At 41.1% G+C, this 19952-nt stretch overlaps 1 protein-coding gene across 1 annotated transcript in view; it reads right to left on the bottom strand.

Moving 5' to 3' along the window:
• LOC126260406 (calcium-activated chloride channel regulator 1-like) overlaps positions 1-8207 on the bottom strand; it is a 186093-nt gene extending 177886 nt beyond the window's left edge. The window contains exon 1 of the mRNA XM_049957733.1: positions 8023-8207. Within this exon, the coding sequence (XP_049813690.1) occupies positions 8023-8207 (185 nt within the window). The remainder of the gene's footprint in view (positions 1-8022) is intronic.
• Positions 8208-19952: the final 11745 nt, after the last annotated feature.

The following is a 19952-nucleotide window of genomic DNA, read 5'->3' as shown; positions in this document are numbered from 1 at the left end:
TACTTTGCAAGAAAAACTTTGATCCATTTGGGAAGAGATATTTCTGGCCAGGTTTATTTAGGAGTGTCTGTTACTATGTGTCGCACTGTCGGGAGTGCCAGAGGAGAAAGACAGTCCATCAGAAACCAACTGGCCGACTCATACCCATTCAACCAGCCGAAACGCCTTTCCAGAGTGTTGGGATTGGCCTCCTCGGACGATTTCGAACGTCTGTTAGTGGCTATAGATGGATTATTGTTCGCACTGATTATCTGACACGCTATGCCATTACAAAAACCATGAAAACAGCCGAAGCATCCGAGGTAGCCAAATTCATCTTGGAAGACATTGTATTAAAACACGGTGCCACATGGTAATTGATTACAGATCGAGGGAAAGTTTTTCAATCGAATCTTGTGTCAGAGATAAACTGTCGGTGCAACATTACTCATCACATGACGACTGCCTTCCATCCACAAACTAAATAATGTCCTATCAATTGTTTCTAACAGTACAGGATCATTCAATAACGTTTGGAATCACTGACCAATCAGTCATGATCGATTTAGTCATAGTTTGAATAGTACCATACTTGTGCAAGAAATAAGTCTCAACATTGGGACAGGTAGTAAAATCACTATTTACACAAATCATTTCGAAAAGGAAAAGGAAAATTTCATGAGTTTGAGACATGCTTTAGATTAGTCCTCGATATTGGACACAGGTAACACAATTTTTCACACATAATGCATGCAACAAAACATTCCTAGACTGCTTGCTGCATGACACTATTTTCGTCTCTCGCTTTGCTTTCATTATATGAGGTATGTGATTACTGTTGTGCAAGACAAAACTTATTGCTACTATATATAAACATATGTACACATACATACATAGATGTGGTAATCCACTGGATAAAAAAAGAAAATTCATTGCTACTGCTACGCAATTATTCCAACATTGCAATGATATTTTGCATTCTACTGTTACTGGCAGTACAATTAATTTTACTCATGCAGTCACTGATTGCCGCATGGTTAACAAATTTTACTCAATTTCTGATACAGTGGACAATTAGTTAAATCATCTAAGTAATACATTATTCTCACTTCAGTTTACCATCTTGTGGCCATAAAAGTCTTTACTAGATGAATTCCGTGTAACCAAGAAAGTGAAATTATCTCATCACTGTCCATTGTAAAAATATACCTTCAACATCTTTTCGATGACGATCCGTCGTTGGAAATGTTCATTATCTAAGACTGATTTGAGCATAATTTTTGGTCACTTTATATGTTTATATTCCAGACATCATTCAACACTTATCATATTTTGCCCACTGGACTTAAAACGACATGACAGAAAACTTATTCTGCAATGCAGACTGAACACTTATTGACCCGGATTCAGGTAAATGATGGTTAAATAAAATCCTTAGATTATAGGCTAACACATTTACATTAGATCTTAGCTAAATGTGGCAGATAGACTTACAATACGATCTTTTTTGCCTAAACTTTCTGATTACTGACACTTAGTCCTTTAGTAGATCACATCATAGGACATAGCATTTGGCTGGATATACATACACGTGAAATTCTTACATACAGTCAGTCACAGATTATGCAAAGTACTTTCATACCTTGTAGAGGGCCATTAATTTTTCATCCCCTCTTAAGAAACAGACATGTGACTAAAATACTTCAACTTCCATACTATACATGTCATATCCATTAATTTCGATGCCCTTAATCAATACTTAACCTAAGGTTACAGTGGTATATTATGTAGACATTCTCCTCTGACACATAATGTTCTGTCGTAGCCACAAGCGCCAAAATGAAGATGAAGAACGCAAGACCAGAGAAGGCAGTGAGACTACGTCAGCCAACAGCGCGCTGACCAGGAGGATAGCAGCAGCATCTAGCCAAAGTGAGTATAAGCGCCGTTCCTGCCAGCATTGGCTGGGCATTAGAAGACAGTATTCACAGAGTATTAGCACGGCCTAGCAGAGAGTGATCCGTATCCATTGCTTGTTTGGATATTGTCTATAGCGAAGAACGTTCTTGTTTGCATGTCGGCCATCGCTTGCAACATCCTTGTAAATCACAAAGCTAAGTATTGTCCATCTGCTTTATTGAAAAAAACGATTAATGTTATTTGCTTGAATTGTTGTATAGCATTCAGAGAACGCAGCATCCTTTAGGCACCCTACACGAGACGACGGGGCAGGACCCCACATGTAAAGTGCATGTTTCCACTTAAATGGGAGCTAATCGTCTATGCCCTACCTCCTGTTGCTACACCAGTAACGTTCGCATATGGTTTAGATATACGTTTTGAAGTGTTTGCAGCCAATGCATTTCCTCTACCAAAACGAAAACTTCAAGGGTCTTGGTAATTTATGTCCCCATTTCTTAACATTATTAACTGAGCAACAAATTATACCGACTATAATTAGCACAGTTGCATTACGTAAGCCTATGCTCATCTTACTTTATTTGTGCTGTCAATATATGCATTCAGCTACTGGAAATACTTTTTCTACTCATGATGAGGATACAGTCCATTAATTCTCCTTGTAGTCAGCTCGACCAAAAGTAACTACCTTCATGGGAAATTTGGACTATCAAAAGAATAATCCAGTATATAGTAGCTGTCATTTCTTATCCTGTCTTAGTATCAGTGAAGGTATGTAGTGGGAGATTTATAGTGGGTTTTCAGCATCACTTTCTCGCCTACAGAGTATACTTGCATTCTGCCTAGCGTCTTGCCATACTGTTCCTTTCTCAGATTAACATTTTCCTTGACAGATGTCAACACATGTTTTGTTTATTCTTCCATGGTTCCCACTGCTCTTGGCATTAGCGAAATGTGATTCAGCCACTCATTTTTATCTTTTCTACATACCCAACAGTATGTGACATGCCGGCGACAAAGCAACAAATCTGACTTGAGTGTCAGTCATGACTGCTGCCGTACTGCTGATTTGGCAGCATTGCCTGATTCACTCCATTCCATTATTACCTGTCCTTGCACCTTCATTTATTAAACCAATGGAGCCTAGTAACTAGTACAGATAAAAACTACTCCAAATTGGATTCAGATACCTGCACTAGCTTTTCTCTATTGTGAATCAGAACCTCCCTCCAGAATACATAACACATATTTATGTGACACAGGTTCATCCCTGAAATTGGCCTTGTTCAAATATTTCTCAGAACACTTTCTTAGGTTTCCTTGTCTAAGACTGCATATTCCTGGATTAAAGAGTTCCTTTCTCAATTTTTCTTGGATGCATTTTGACCAATACTTTGCCAAAATGGCATTTCCAAATTGTTCATACAAGTGGCAACATTCCACTATCACTGTAGCCCATTGAACAGCCTCACCCCGGATAAAGCCTGTGATGAAGTGAATCTTTTGGGAGTCAGACCGCGTTTTAGGCAATGCATTTCTAAGACTTAATGAAAAAACAGAATGTATAGTTTTCTTTTCCGGTATGAGCACCTGAAATTGTCTATGTTTGAGGAGACTTTTCTCCAACAAGACAGAAGGAAGGGTGGATCCTTCCACTAAACTGCTACTGGTTGTTTTTGTTGTGGTCTTCAGTCCAGAGACTGGTTTGATGCAGCTCTCCATGCTACTCTATCCTGTGCAACATTCTTCATCTCTCAGTATCTACTGCAACCTACATCCTTCTGAATCTGTTTAGTGTATTCATCTCTTGGTCTCCCACTACGATTTTTACCCTCCACACTGCCCTCCAATACTAAATTGGTGATCCATTGATGCTGCAGAATATGCCCTATCAGCCGATCCCTTCTTCTTGTCAAGTTGTGCCACAAATTTCTCTTCTCTCCAATTCTATTCAATACCTCCTCATTAGTTATGTGATCTACCCATCTAATCTTCAGCATTCTTCTGTAGCACCACATTTCGAAAGCTACTATTTCTTCTTGCATAAACTATTTATCGTCCACGTTTCACTTCCATACATGGCTACACTCCATACAAATATTTTTAGAAACGACTTCCTGACACTTAAATCTAAACTCGATGTTAACAAATTTCTCTTCTTAAGAAACGCTTTCCTTGCCATTGCCAGTCTACATTTTATGTCCTCTCTACTTCGACCATCATCAGTTATTTTGCTCCCAAATAGCAAAACTCCTTTACTACTTTAAGTGTCTCATTTCCTAATCTACACTCCTGGAAATGGAAAAAAGAACACATTGACACCGGTGTGTCAGACCCACCATACTTGCTCCGGACACTGCGAGAGGGCTGTACAAGCAATGATCACACGCACGGCACAGCGGACACACCAGGAACCGCGGTGTTGGCCGTCGAATGGCGCTAGCTGCGCAGCATTTGTGCACCGCCGCCGTCAGTGTCAGCCAGTTTGCCGTGGCATACGGAGCTCCATCGCAGTCTTTAACACTGGTAGCATGCCGCGACAGCGTGGACGTGAACCGTATGTGCAGTTGACGGACTTTGAGCGAGGGCGTATAGTGGGCATGCGGGAGGCCGGGTGGACGTACCGCCGAATTGCTCAACACGTGGGGCGTGAGGTCTCCACAGTACATCGATGTTGTCGCCAGTGGTCGGCGGAAGGTGCACGTGCCCGTCGACCTGGGACCGGACCGCAGCGACGCACGGATGCACGCCAAGACCGTAGGATCCTACGCAGTGCCGTAGGGGACCGCACCGCCACTTCCCAGCAAATTAGGGACACTGTTGCTCCTGGGGTATCGGCGAGGGCCATTCGCAACCGTCTCCATGAAGCTGGGCGACGGTCCCGCACACCGTTAGGCCGTCTTCCGCTCACGCCCCAACATCGTGCAGCCCGCCTCCAGTGGTGTCGCGACAGGTGTGAATGGAGGGACGAATGGAGACGTGTCGTCTTCAGCGATGAGAGTCGCTTCTGCCTTGGTGCCAATGATGGTCGTATGCGTGTTTGGCGCCGTGCAGGTGAGCGCCACAATCAGGACTGCATACGACCGAGGCACACAGGGCCAACACCCGGCATCATGGTGTGGGGAGCGATCTCCTACACTGGCCGTACACCACTGGTGATCGTCGAGGGGACACTGAATAGTGCACGGTACATCCAAACCGTCATCGAACCCATCGTTCTACCATTCCTAGACCGGCAAGGGAACTTGCTGTTCCAACAGGACAATGCACGTCCGCATGTAACCCGTGCCACCTAACGTGCTCTAGAAGGTGTAAGTCAAATACCCTGGCCAGCAAGATCTCCGGATCTGTCCCCCATTGAGCATGTTTGGGACTGGATGAAGCGTCGTCTCACGCGGTCTGCACGTCCAGCACGAACGCTGGTCCAACTGAGGCGCCAGGTGGAAATGGCATGGCAAGCCGTTCCACAGGACTACATCCAGCATCTCTACGATCGTCTCCATGGGCGAATAGCAGCCTGCATTGCTGCGAAAGGTGGATATACACTGTACTAGTGCCGACATTGTGCATGCTCTGTTGCCTGTGTCTATGTGCCTGTGGTTCTGTCAGTGTGATCATGTGATGTATCTGACCCCAGGAATGTGTCAATAAAGTTTCCCCTTCCTGGGACAATGAATTCACGGTGTTCTTATTTCAATTTCCAGGAGTGTAATTCTGGCAGCATCACCGGATTTAATTCGACCACATTTCATTATCCTCGTTTTGCTTTTGTTGATGTTCATCTTATATCCTCCTTTCAAGACACTGTCCATTCCGTTCAACTACTCTTCCAGGTCCTTTTCTGTCCCTGACAGAATAACAATGTCGTCGGCGAACCTCAAAGTTTTTATTTCTTCTCCATGGATTTTAATTCCTACTACGAATTTTTCTTTTGTTTCCTTTATTGCTTGCTCAATATACAGATTGAATAACATCGGGGATAGGATACAACCCTGTCTCACTCCCTTCCCAACCACTGCTTCCCTTTCATGTACCTCGACTCTTATAACTGCCATCTGGCTTCTGCACAAAATGTAAATAGCCTTTCGCTCCCTGTATTTTACCCCTGCCACCCTCAGAATGTGAAAGGGAGTCTTCCAGTCAACAATGTCAAAAGCTTTCTCTACGTCTACAAATGATAGAAACGTATGTTTGCCTTTCCTTATTCTTTCTTCTTCTATAAGTCGTAAGGTCAGTATTGCCCCACGTGTTCCAATATTTCTACGGAATCCAAACTGATCTTCCCCCAGGTCGGCTTCTACCAGTTTTTCCATTCGTCTGTAAAGAATTCGTGTTAGTATTTTGCAGCCGTGGCTTATTAAACTGACAGTTCGGTAATTTTCACATCTGTCAACACCTGCTTTCTTTGGGATTGGAATTATTATATTCTTCTTGAAGTCTGAGGGTTTTTCGCCTGTCTCATACAGGGTTATTACAAATGATTGAAGCGATTTCACAGCTCTACAATAATTTTATTATTTGAGATATTTTCACAATGCTTTGCACACACATACAAAAACTCAAAAAGTTTTTTTAGGCATTCACAAATGTTCGATATGTGCCCCTTTAGTGATTCGGCAGACATCAAGCCGATAATCAAGTTCCTCCCACACTCGGCGCAGCATGTCCCAATCAATGAGTTCGAAAGCATCGTTGATGCGAGCTCACAGTTCTGGCACGTTTCTTGGTAGAGGAGGTTTAAACACTGAATCTTTCACATAACCCCACAGAAAGAAATCGCATGGGGTTAAGTCGGGAGAGCGTGGAGGCCATGACATGAATTGCTGATCATGATCTCCACCACGACCGATCCATCGGTTTTCCAATCTCCTGTTTAAGAAATGCCGAACATCATGATGGATGTGCGGTGATGCACCATCCTGTTGAAAGATGAAGTCGGCGCTGTTGGTCTCCAGTAGTGGCATAGGCCAATTTTCCAGCATGTCCAGATACACGTGTCCTGTAACCTTTTTTTCGCAGAAGAAAAAGGGGCCGTAAACTTTAAACCGTGAGATTGCATAAAACACGTTAACTTTTGGTGAATTGCGAATTTGCTGCACGAATGCGTGAGGATTCTCTACCGCCCAGATTCGCACATTGTGTCTGTTCACTTCACCCTTAAGAAAAAATGTTGCTTCATCACTGAAAACAAGTTTCGCACTGAACGCATCCTCTTCCATTAGGTGTTGCAACCGCGCCGAAAATTCAAAGCGTTTGACTTTGTCATCGGGTGTCAGGATTTGTAGCAATTGTAAACGGTAAGGCTTCTGCTTTAGCCTTTTCCGTAAGATTTTCCAAACCGTCGGCTGTGGTACGTTTAGCTCCGTGCTTGCTTTATTCGTCGACTTCCGCGGGCTACGCGTGAAACTTGCCCGCACGCGTTCAACCGTTTCTTCGCTCACTGTAGGCCGACCCGTTGATTTCCCCTTACAGAGGCATCCAGAAGCTTTAAACTGCGCATACCATCGCTGAATGGAGTTAACAGTTGGTGGATCTTTGTTGAACTTCGTCCTGAAGTGTCGTTGCACTGTTATGACTGACTGATGTGAGTGCATTTCAAGCACGACATACGCTTTCTCGGCTCCTGTCGCCATTTTGTCTCACTTCGCTCTCGAGCGCCCTGGCGGCAGAAACCTGAAGTGCGGCCAAAGCCGAACAAAACTTTATGAGTTTTTCTACGTATCTGTAGTGTGTCATGACCATATGTCAATGAATGGAGCTACAGTGAATTTATGAAATCGCTTCAATCATTTGTAATAGCCCTGTACATTTTGCTCACCAGATGGTAGAGTTTTGTCAGGACTGACTCTCCCAAGGCCGTCAGTAGTTCCAATGGAATGTTGTCTACCCCTGGGGCCTTGTTTCGACTTAGGTCTTTCAGTGTTCTGTCAAACTCTTCACGCACTATCATACCTCCTATTTCATCTTCATCTACATTCTCTTCCATTTCTATAATATTGTACTCAAGAACATCGCCCTTGTCTGGACCTTCTATGTACTCCTTCCACCTTTCTGCTTTCCCTTCTTTGCTTAGTACTGAGTTTCCATCTACTACTGGTAACTTCTGGCAATTGTCTAACTAACCATACATCATCAATGCACGCATTGTTTTGCGATATAAGACTGTGATAGCGGCCACTGGCACCATCTACTTGAGCTCTAGGTGATGTGTAATTACCAATTTTCTCTTTTACAGCAGTTAAATGCTTTTCCACTTGATCAATTTGACCAGTTAATTTCATCTGAACCTCTCGTTGCCATTTGGGCATATCTCGAGTCAACAATTTGCTTACAATCAAATTCGCTTTTGACAGCTTGCACTATAGTACTCTGTTCAGCATGTATGACAGTATGATCAATCACCTTCCTAAGCTCTTTTTGGGTAATTTGATTAGCCTTTTCTTTTAGAAACTCCGCTATTTAGCTTTCAGGATCAGCAGACAGATTTTCTACCCACAACACTACTTGTTTCACTGTAAGTTTCAGATTATTTTGCTCTACTTGAAATGTGTAAAAACTTTGGGACAGATCTTTTACCTTTTCTCTAAGACCCTTAATGGTTTCCTGAAAATCTAACAGTTCAGTATTTATGTGATTCAGATCGAATCTTAACACATCTGTTATGTGGTTAGACACTTCTACTTTCAACTATTCAGTTTTATTCTTAGATTGTTCACTAACTTGCTCCAGTTGTTGTTTCAAAATAGAAAAATCATTAGACATAGTGTCTTTTTATGATCTATGTCATTTATTCTTTAATTTACAGTGAATAGGTTAGTTTTCTTTGTTTCTTGTTTTTGATTTACAGTCGCTTGTTGTTTTAGTGTTGAAAAGTCAGTGGACATGCTCCCTAATTTTTGCAAAATCAATGCAAGAGAATCTTTCACTGTAGTAACAGATTCAGTAATGAGGGCTCATGTTACATTATTTACTCCCATGATGAGACTGGAAATAATTGCATCTGGGTCAATAACTGCATTAAAATTCATAGTATTAGCTACAGTAATAGAACTATAGCTCATAATACTGGATTCTGTATACATGTCAGATATTTTGCGGAACTAACAGTAACTAGTAACAGATTTGTCCAGAAGTTTTTACACTTTCCAAGTTGGAGAAATAACACTACTCAGAGCAGCAGAGCTGGCAGTTATGTTTACATTGGTAAACACATTAACCATCTGAATATTCTTGTTACAGTGTTAGTCTGTGCCATTTTCAGCAACTGAAGCTGAGTTAACACCGTAACAAGGGCTGGTAACTTTCTAAAACATTATTGATTTTACATAATAAAGGTGAAAATGTTACAAAGGTAATGCTTGTTGCTCATTAATCCACATGGCAAAATGTATATTTGCTGACAAATGCAAATTACACTAATCAGTGACACATGCTTAACTATGACTATCCGCGATCTTGCAGAATTTCTACAGACTGTAATTTCAAAAAATGTCATACTAAATGCAGAAGACATTTGTACTGAAGCGGATCTAATGAATTGAAAAACATTGAGTGATTCTGTTCTCTTTACCTATTGCTGTATACATCAACAATCATTATGATAATAAATTCGTAACTGTTTTATTTTGACTTATTTTATTTCCAGATTGTCTTGCTTTTGACAGAGTTCAATATACATTACCCTCTCTTCCTCATCAGGTCTCTATTTCTGAGTGTATTTAATTACTGTCACACTGATTTCATTCATTATTCATTCTCATAGAACACTGCATGTAACAGAAAAGAACAAAATGATTACAGCATATGCAGCATGCAAAAAATCAAGTTCTTGCACGGTTACCTGTATAACTCTCCCTCATCAACTGAGAAGAAGAATTACATTGTCAAAGAAAATTATTTGTGTTTGTAAACAACTAGCTGCAAATACCATACCTTTTTACTTTTTTATCATTACTAAATTATATGAATGTTTTCTCTTCCTCATTAGTAACAAGATATTTGTACATTGCTGCAGAAGCCGGCAAAGACAGGCTTTTAAAATTATCTTTGTAACAGAAGAGCAATGTCTAGAGAATATTCAGTTTTTTTAACAACTGTTGTTTCAGTCTCGCTTGAGAGTACTTATGTTTAAGATCTCACATAAATAGGACATGTAATTTTTACTCGTCTGTCAACAATGTGTGTAGTAAATATTGTGCTGCAAGAATATTTTTATTTCTTAGGCCAAAATATTTCAAGAGTCGTTCAAAGCATGAATTTTGCCTGCAGTCATAAGAAGAAGCAGTAATTTCTTCCATCCTGCAACACTTCTTAAAATATATATGTACCAATCATCAAGATTTAGTGGATGGACTGCATTATCGGCAAGCACAGAAAATTAGAGGTAAATTAATGATATCAGTGCAACCTAATAGTGACTTCTATTAAATATATATGTGTAACAATCGAACAATTGACTCTTTGTTAAGCACCAAGTTCACTGCAAAATCAGACATTCTAAAAATCTCCATCGACAGAGTAAGAAAAATTATCCTATATACAGTACATTATTCATTTTTGTGACTTCAGTATTCGTACATTGCATTGTATTTTTCTTAAGCTACGAGGAAGGCTGTTCATGGCACCAGTTTAGTTTCAACAAGAATCTATGCTTTTAATTCTAGTACTGCAAGTAATAATTATCTCTCATTGCGTGAATTTCATGCCCATTCATACTCTTTTTGTTAGCTGTTGCACTGCCTCCCAGCACGGTTATTTCAAATCCGAGCAACAGACTAACACAACAGGTGCACCAACTTCATTCCCACTTGGATATCAGACTGCATAATAAAATGATAACTGCAGGTTCTGACAACATTTGCTACCGTTAGTAGAGATCTGCATGAGACATATAAAATGGCTGCTAATTGCTTGTGCTGGCCGCTGTGGCCGAGCTGTTCTAGGCGCTTCAGTCCGGAACCGCACTGCTGCTACGGTCGCAGGTTCGAATCCTGCCTCGGGCATGGATGTGTGTGATGTCCTTAGGTTAGTTAGGTTTGAGTAGTTCTAAGTCTAGGGGACTGATGACCTCTGATGTTAAGTCACGTATTGCTTGAAGCCATTTGAACCTATTTTTGTAAGTCCATCCTTTTAGCAGGAGGTCTCTGGGATGACACCCATTTACTATCGTGACAAAAAATAAAAACACCTACAGCCGTGCATATGATTTTATTTTATTTTGTCACTACCAGTTTCAACGCATCATTGCTTCATCTTCAGGCTGTTTTGATGCGGTACGGGTTGATATGATCCCTGTGCATAACCCATCAGTTGCCAGCACTACTGGATACGCAGATAATGTGTCAGCACTCCAACCATCAACTGCCAACTCAGGTGGCAGTTATGCATGGGGGATCATATCAACCTGTACCGTATCAAAACAGCCTGAAGACGACACAATGAAGCGTTGAAGCTGGTAGCGACAAAATAAAATAAAATCGTATGGACGGCTGTAGGTGTTTGTATTTTTTGTCACCTTTTTTATTTTTTTATTTTTTTTACTTGTGGGTTAGCTGTTATTCCATAGAATGGTTCAAGTACTTACAGGAACATGAAATCTGGTCTGTCAGCTGTGATAATGGTAGTAATTAGTCTTGCAATAAATACACATACACCAATTCCAGTTAATGCAATACTTATTATCTAATAATTACAAATGCTTACACAAGCAACGGCCAAAGCAGGAGAGAGTAGGCTACCTTAAGAAGAAGACAAGATAGAGAGTTTATTAACAAGTGATGAACAACTTACAAAATTCAGAGACAGAATTTTGTTGATTTTTATCGCCTTTCCTGATATATACATAAAGTTTGCCTTCTCTGGCCATGTGCATAAAAGGTCATTCAATTACAGATATTAAAAAGAATTTATGATACAGCTTTAAGAATCATTTGACAAACATACGAAAAGAAATCAATGTATTGTAACAACTCTTACTCATAAACTCTGAAAGACTGCAAGGAGGCGTTGAGATACACAAGCCAAAGTTTGCACTTAGGTAATTAGTTGCGTAGTCACATACTGCACACAATAGTTAAGGATGCAGCCACAGTGCAGTTGCTTGCAGTAGTTAAAGGGGACCTCACCTTTTCAGTAATATTGTAAAACTGTCAACATATTTTACATCAGAGGCCACATATTGACATATTGTCAGTCCTACAAATATTGATAAGCAGTACTGATAGATGTCGAAATATTGTCAGTATCGTCAATACATACTGGAGATGTGAGGTCAAATATTGACTGTTGACAATATTCTCCATTCAGATGTTGACAGAGCTTCAGGTACCAGCCACTCAGCGTTAGTGTGCACTGTTTATTTTTCCAGTTCGCCATAGTGTATATCATGCCTAAGATTAAATTTTTAAGGAGTCTTTTAACACAAAACAATTTTAATGGGCCAGTGTAAGGGTAATCATTGTATATGCCACTTTAGGATGGTTAAAGGAGGATTCTCTATGACCTGTCCGCAGCTCGTGGTCTCGCGGTCGCGTTCTCGCTTCCCGAGCACGGGGTCCCGGGTTCGATTCCCGGCGGGGTCAGGGATTTTCACCTGCCTCGAGATGACTGGGTGTTTGTGTTGTCCTCATCATTTCATCATCATTCATGCAAGTGGCAAAATTACTGAGAAAAGGTTCGGAATTTGTACGGGCGCTGATGACCGCGCAGTTGAGCGCCCCACAATTAAAACATTATCATCATCTCTATAACCTTGCTTAGGTCATTAATTTGAAAATATAGTATAGATTGTTGTGTTGCATACCAGTTTTGAAAAACGATCCCATTTCGAAAAATACGTCATGTATCTGCAGTCACTTGTAAGAGGTCTGGGAAATGCATGTCAGTTTTACCAAATTGTCACAAAGTCTAAAAATAATGTTTGATGTTAATTTCCTGAACAGGTCCTTGCCAGGTAAATACACATTGAAGCCCCAAAGATTCTGGTATTGGCAAGTGTAGTCAAAAACAGAGATATGTAAACAGACAGAACATAGCGTTGCGATCGGCGGCGCCTGTATAAGACAACAAGTGTATGGCGCAGTTGTTAGGTCAGTTACTGCTGCTGCAATGCAGATTATCAAGATTTAAGTGAGTTTGAACGTGACGTTACAGTTGGCGCACGAGCTATGGGACACAGCATCGCAGAGCAGCGATGAAATGGGGATTTTACCGTGCGATCGTTTCAGGAGTGTACCGTGAATATCAAGAATCCGATAGAACATCAAATCTCCAACATCGCTGCAGCCAGAAAAACATCCTACAAGAACAGGACCAATGGCAACTGTAGAGAACCGTTCAATGTGATGGAAGTGCAACCCTTCTGTAAATTGCTGCAGATTTCAATGCTGGGCCATAAACAAGTGTCAGCCTGCGAACCATTCAACATCATCGATTTGGGTCCAAAAGCCCACTCTTGTGTCCCTGATGACTGCACGGCACAAAGCTTTACGACTCACCTGGGTCCGTCAACATCGAAATTGGACTATTGATGACTAGAGAAATGTTGCCTGGTTGGACGAGCCTCGTTTCAAATTGTATCGAGCGGATGGACGTGTACAGGTATGGAGACAACCTCATGAACCCATGGACTCTGCATGTCAGCAGGGAACTGTTCTAGCTGGTAGAGTTTCTTTAATGGTGTGGGGCATGAGCAGTTGCATTGATATGGGACCCCTGATACATCTAGAAACGACTCTGGCAGGTGACACATACATAAGCATCCTGTCTGATCACATGCATCCATTCATGTCCATTGTGCATTCCGACGGACTTGGGCAGTTCCAGTAGGACAATGCGACACCCTACACGTTCAGAATTGCAACTGAGTGGCTCCAGAAACACTCTTCTGAGCTTAAATACTTCCGCTGGCCACCAAACTCCACAGACATGAACATTATTGACCACATCTGGGATACCTTGAAACGTGTTGTTCAGAAGAGATCTCCACCCCCTCGTACTCTTACGGATGTATGGACAGCCCTGCAGGATTCATGGTGTCAATTCCCTCTAGCACTACTTCAGTCATTAGTCAAGGCCATGCCATGTTGTGTTGCGACACTTCTGAGTGCTCGCAGGGCCCCTACACGACATTAGGCAGGTGTGCCAGATTCTTTGGCTCTTCAGTGTAGTTACTTCAAGGACTCCACAGGATTTTACTAATTGCGCTTGCCAATATTAAAAACTAAAGTTGAATCGTAAAGACCAATTCAGACTGGCTGTCACTGCACTTTCAAGGCATGGTACCATAGTGTCAAGATGTATTCACGCAGTCCGTTACGTAATAGGACGTCAAGTCAATTCAAGTTGCGTGACCTCAAATCGCATGGTTGTCCTCAACTGTTTTTCTTTTTTTTTTTTTTTTCATGGGAACTGTGATCTTCGCAAGATGGGTTTCCACTGTTTTTACATGCAAATTACGTATACGTGTATGCTGGAGTGCACAATTGTACTATAAGGACGTTTATTGGACTCAAATGGTTGCCGTATCCTGACATAGGTGGGAGAGAGAGAAAAGGGATTACTGTTCAGTCTGCCCTCCCGAGCGGTACAGAGCAGAAGGCAGAAGGACAATTCACAGGGCATTTGATTGTTTTCGTCTATCTGAGCCAACACTGGTACAGGCATTTACTAGAAATGCAGGTGGTGAGACTTGGTAGGGAACTCGTTGTGGAGACTCTGGAACAAACAAGGTTTTGAAATAATTGTTAATTTCAGACAAAAAAATGGTTCAAATGGCTCTGAGCACTATGGGACTTAACTGCTGTGGTCATCAGTCCGCTAGAACTTAGAACTACTTAAACCTACCTAACCTAAGGGCATCACACACATCCAAACCCGAGGCAGGATTCGAACCTGCGACCGTAGCGGTCGCGCGGTTCAAGACAGTAGCGCCTAGAACCGCTCGGCCACTCCGGCCGGTTTATTTCAGACAGGACTAACTAATACAGTGCAGGCTAATTCTGGGGTTAGAAAAAGCATGAATAACACTGTTACAACAGAAATCAGTGCAGAAGTCCCAGGTGTTGATGCTAACCACAGTAGCAAACACGAGCAGCATCTTGAGGCAACAACTTAGTTGCAAAACAAAACATACTGAATGTGACACTGTTGACTGAGGCACTGCAGGTGAGAGATCAGACTTGGAGCTGGACCGAGGCTGGAGTCGACGGACTCGTATTCAGCGCCCAGATCGTCTGACTGAGAACTCCGCCAAAATGCGGAATCTAGGGGTTTTAAAGAGTCGCGTGGGGGCACTGTTCTTCGCACTTAAAGCCACCCAGCCAACCTCGCAGGTCTCTTGCAGGCGCCTGCCAATCATGGTTTAGTTAGGTCCCCTCTACTGCTCCTAAGGCGGGGATGTTAATTAAGTTGTACTGAGTGCGTATTTGGTATCAATATTGTTCAGCTGAATGCTAAACGTAAATGCTCTGCCAAATAAGGCTTGCAACATTATTGTTATACGTCATTTAGCCCCGCCTCTCGGGATCCCCGAAGTAGAGACTGCTAGGTCAACAGTTCTTTTGCGTTTTCACTCTCTTTCTAACCTTTGTGAGCCTACTAACGTTGCTGTTCTCAGGGCTGGTATCAAGCTGGCTTTCTACGTTACTACGTACCTGTTGGTTACAAAGTTCTACAGTGGCAACTTACCACAGCGTTTAGACGACATATGAAGTTACATGTTAATTCCTTGAAGAGTAACTAACGCTCTGGGACCGCATCTGGGAGCGTCTGCATTTTCGCAATGCTCTCCCCTTGTGGTTTACTTCATGTAGTAATATCTCTCCTAGTTTCGTCTGCCCTCAGCATCGTCTGTGCTTCCGCGCCTTGGAGCGCCTGTCCTCCTTTCTCACAGCTTCAAGATAACACTACAAAAGCAAGAAATAATCAGTATATTACACCTCCCCTCGTGGGAGAAATTTGTTGACAATCACTTGTCAACAAATTTGTAAACTGGCTTCTGTTGTGCTTAAAACATTTTATCTCTAGAAATGATATTAATTATATTCGCTTTCTGCTAAACACTTCAGTCTATGAACAGTCCTTTAGTGCCTTGTCACAGCATAAAACACTTTTCACTGCACACATAGAACACCACTATAAAATACTTTACATGAAAACATCGTTGTCACATATTGTTTTACAAAATGTTCACTTTACAGATATATCACATATCCATATATATCCAAAATTTAATACATTTACTTACTTAATTGCTATCCTTGGTTAATTGGTTTTGTTTATTCGATAAAATTTTTTTTCCATCGCAGATACACAAAATACAGACGTTGTATGTTACATTTAATATAAGCAATATCAAAAGATTATGCATTTTTACATTATTCAGTTTACATAGAGTGTCATGAATTACAAAATTGGTTTCTCGTGTACTAAGGGGGGTTTCTGCAGTGCCTTGTTTTATCTTTTATCCCTACGCGGAACTGGAATCAGTAGCGGATCGCTTTCTTCATTGCGTGCTGAAGTAGTAGAATCCTCATTTCGCTCGTCACTACTTCACCTGCTGTTTCGGAGGGCTTGTCTACTCCGGATGCGTGTCATTTCTGACCCTTCGCACGTTTTTACTATTGTTGTTCGCACACATATTCGGCCATAACAATCTTCTCCGATACCTTTCCACACGTATTTGAAACAATCTCGGAAACATTTGCAATATCGGTACAAACAACATATAAACAAAATAGCCAGTATTACAACTCCTAGGTAAGACCAGAACGAATAATGATACCAAAAGATTTCCGAGAAACTGTGCTGTTCTTGGAATGCTGTCTCATCCTCTATATCAGCTATTTTATGACCAGCGACCTTGAGGTAGTCTAAATGTATTACATGCTCTAAGGTCATACCCAACTTCAGCTCTGATATGTTTCTTTGTTCGTTGTTAATTATACAACAATCTATCTGCATGTTTAGAACGGGCACTATATCCTCACTAGTCAGGTTAATTCTTATGATTTGTTCATACTGTATCAACACTTGTGTTCCGTATCCCTTGCACCTGCCATAAAAGGTCAGTTTTCCTGTACCTCTTACTAGCACATCTGTGGGCTTGTTATCGTTACACAAAACTGTCAACTCTTCTTCTTTCGGTGCAACAAACAACCATTGATCCTGACTCAAGGGAGTCCATATACTATAATTCAATTTCACAGACTTTTTAATGCAATCGCTAGGAATTTCCCTTATGAGTTGCAACATTCTACCTTCACACGTTTCATGATCGTACGTGGACATTAAAACGAACTTCTGTTTACACATTTTTCGAACACGATCTATTTCCTTACACAATAGCTGTTCGCTACTCAGTTTGACATAGTGCCTCTTAGCCTCGTCAATTAACAAAATATCTTTCTCGGATTGTATGTACATAAATAAATTCTGATTTCCATCAACTTCTGAAGGTAAAGGTAACACTTTGTATAAACTGAACAACTCATTTTCCACTAATGGAACATTTAGTACATAACATAGTAGATTGCCTGACAAGAAAGCATAAATATCAATTATGCATACCAGCTGGTACCCACCCTGTTCTGTGAGCGCAATTGGGAACTTCTTATCTTTAATGTCATCCTGAATTAATTGGAAGTATTTAACTATTTGAACTGGATTAATTATATGAGGTTCCAGTATTCCTTTTTGTGCGTCTACAATTGCATCAATTAACAACTCGTATTCCCATTCTAATTCCATAAATATTGATACCAACTTTATCAGTTGTTCATTAACAGTAGTAAGTAGAGCTTAGTGTTGTATTTTTTGATCTGTGCTATTAGCATATTCATTCATGTATCTACAAAGTTTCTCCATGTTCTTGACAATAATTTCTTCGTTACGTGCAAGGCTAGATACTGTGTGATTGAAACTTGTCAAAGTGACTTTGACTACGGTAACTTACAATTTTGTCAGCTTAAGCAACTGCCTCTGTTCGCTTTCAATTAAACCAATCTCTGATTTGAAAAACGAGGCATCCAGTTCGCCTAAGGTTTCAAACAGAATTTTACTGATTTCTCCCACAAAATTCAAGACACATCTTTTTCTACGTGTCTCATGCCTTGTTAATTGCCCAATTAGACCTTGTGCAGTTCGTATCTTTCGGACATGCCATTCTAAAGCTTGTTCCACTGCTGTGCATTCCCGATCACCAATTCCTAGACTGGTTAATTTCTGTTTACAATAATTTATAGATAAATGTGCAAATCTCTCTGTTTCATCAGCTTTAGCTTGGAGTTCTCCTAAATGAATACAACTCTTGATTTTCCACGTCATGCTGTAGATCTGTACCTTGCCATCGCTGTCATAATACAAGCCTGGGGACGAAGGAAACATTTACACACTAAAATCTGGATGTGTTCAAAGGTGTACATGGCGGCGATACAGCTCACTTGGTACAACACTCCTGTCCGTTTCCTCATCTGTAATTTCAAGAAAATCCGGTTTTAGTAGAATTCCTTTAATGTGTTGGCATATACTGTTAAAAATTTGTTTCTTCTTAAACGGATAACTACATTCCGTCCTTTTGTCCTTACTACAGTGAAGGGACCACGCCACTGGGTGTCTAGCTTACGACTTCTACCTCTTCTGTCAGTTTCATCGTACAACAGAACCTGGTCACCTGTTTTGAAATCTTTTGAATTCTTCGTTCTATCATAGTATTCCTTATTTTTCTGTTTACACTGTTTGTTATGATCCCTTGCGCACTGGTGCATTTGCCTCATTTTCTCTTTTAATTCAAGAACATAATCATCATAATTAGACGTAAAACCTGTGGGATCTCTTTGCAATGTTCCAGGTACGTTGCATTCTCTACCGAAAAATAACTCATGGGGTGTATAATTGGTTGCACTATGGGGTGTGGTATTGAACACGAAGACAGTGAATTGAAGCCAGTCGTCCCAGTCTGTTTGATGTCTGTTGATATAGTGTTTTAGGAATTCTGTTGTGGTGCGGTGCGACCTTTCCAATGCGCCGTTCGACTGCGGATCGTAACAAAAAGGTTGTACTCTGTCAGTCCTTAACATTTTGCACAATCCATTTAGCGTGTCACTCAAGAAGTTGCTGCCATTATCACCGGGTATTACCGAAAGCATTCCAAACTTCAAAATTATTTTTTCCAAGAGGACGCGAGCCACAGTGTCTGCGCCCTGTTTTTCTATGGGTTCGGCCACAATGAACTTCGTTAGGGCGTCTTGAAATGTCTGTATATACCTGTTGTTTTTCTCGGTTACCGTTAATGGCTGACAATGTCAACATCACACCGATCAAATACTCCTTACGGCGTTGGTGTTATAACCAAAGGCATTTTTGTCTTCTTCTGTCTTTTTTTGTTTTTCTAACAACTGGGGCAATTTTTAATATAGTCTTCAATATCCTTCTTCATACCGGGCCACGTTCGGTATTTTCGTATACGATAGTAGGTTATCACGATCCCCTGATGACCACACATGGGTGCGTCATGGAATTCTCGCAAAATTTTCGCCTTTTCTGTTATTTCCTGTTGTTCGTCTACCTGACCTATCGGTGTTTCCTCACTTTTGTTTATGCCTTCCATCGTTTTAAGTCCCATAGTGCTCAGAGCCACTTTGAATCTTCCGCCGTAACTAGCTCCGCTGGTGCACAGTCTCCTTGTGAGTCAGCAACCGGTCTATTTCCCCCCTTTTTATACACAATTTTGTAATCGTATTCTTCTAATTTCAGTCTCATCTTCATTAAACGTGAGGACAGATCGCTAATATATCCGATCCACTGTAATGGCTTATGCTCAGTAAAGGTGGTGAACTTGCAACCAAATACATACGGTCTGAAATGTTTGACGGCCCAAACCACGGCCAATAATTTTCGTTCAATTGTACTATAATTTCGCTGTGCATTGTTTAGGGTTCTGGATGCAAAGGCCACGGGGAGGTCTTTGTCTACTTCTCCTTGTGATAGAACACGCTACTACAAATGAAATCGCATCAGTTGGAATGATAAACTTTTTTGAAAAATCTGGATACTGT

This window comes from Schistocerca nitens, chromosome 5, assembly GCF_023898315.1.
Source record: "Schistocerca nitens isolate TAMUIC-IGC-003100 chromosome 5, iqSchNite1.1, whole genome shotgun sequence".
Lineage (NCBI taxonomy): Eukaryota > Metazoa > Arthropoda > Insecta > Orthoptera > Acrididae > Schistocerca > Schistocerca nitens.
The sequence above is the reverse complement of the archived record's forward strand: the minus strand, read 5'-3'. Positions and strand labels throughout refer to the sequence as shown.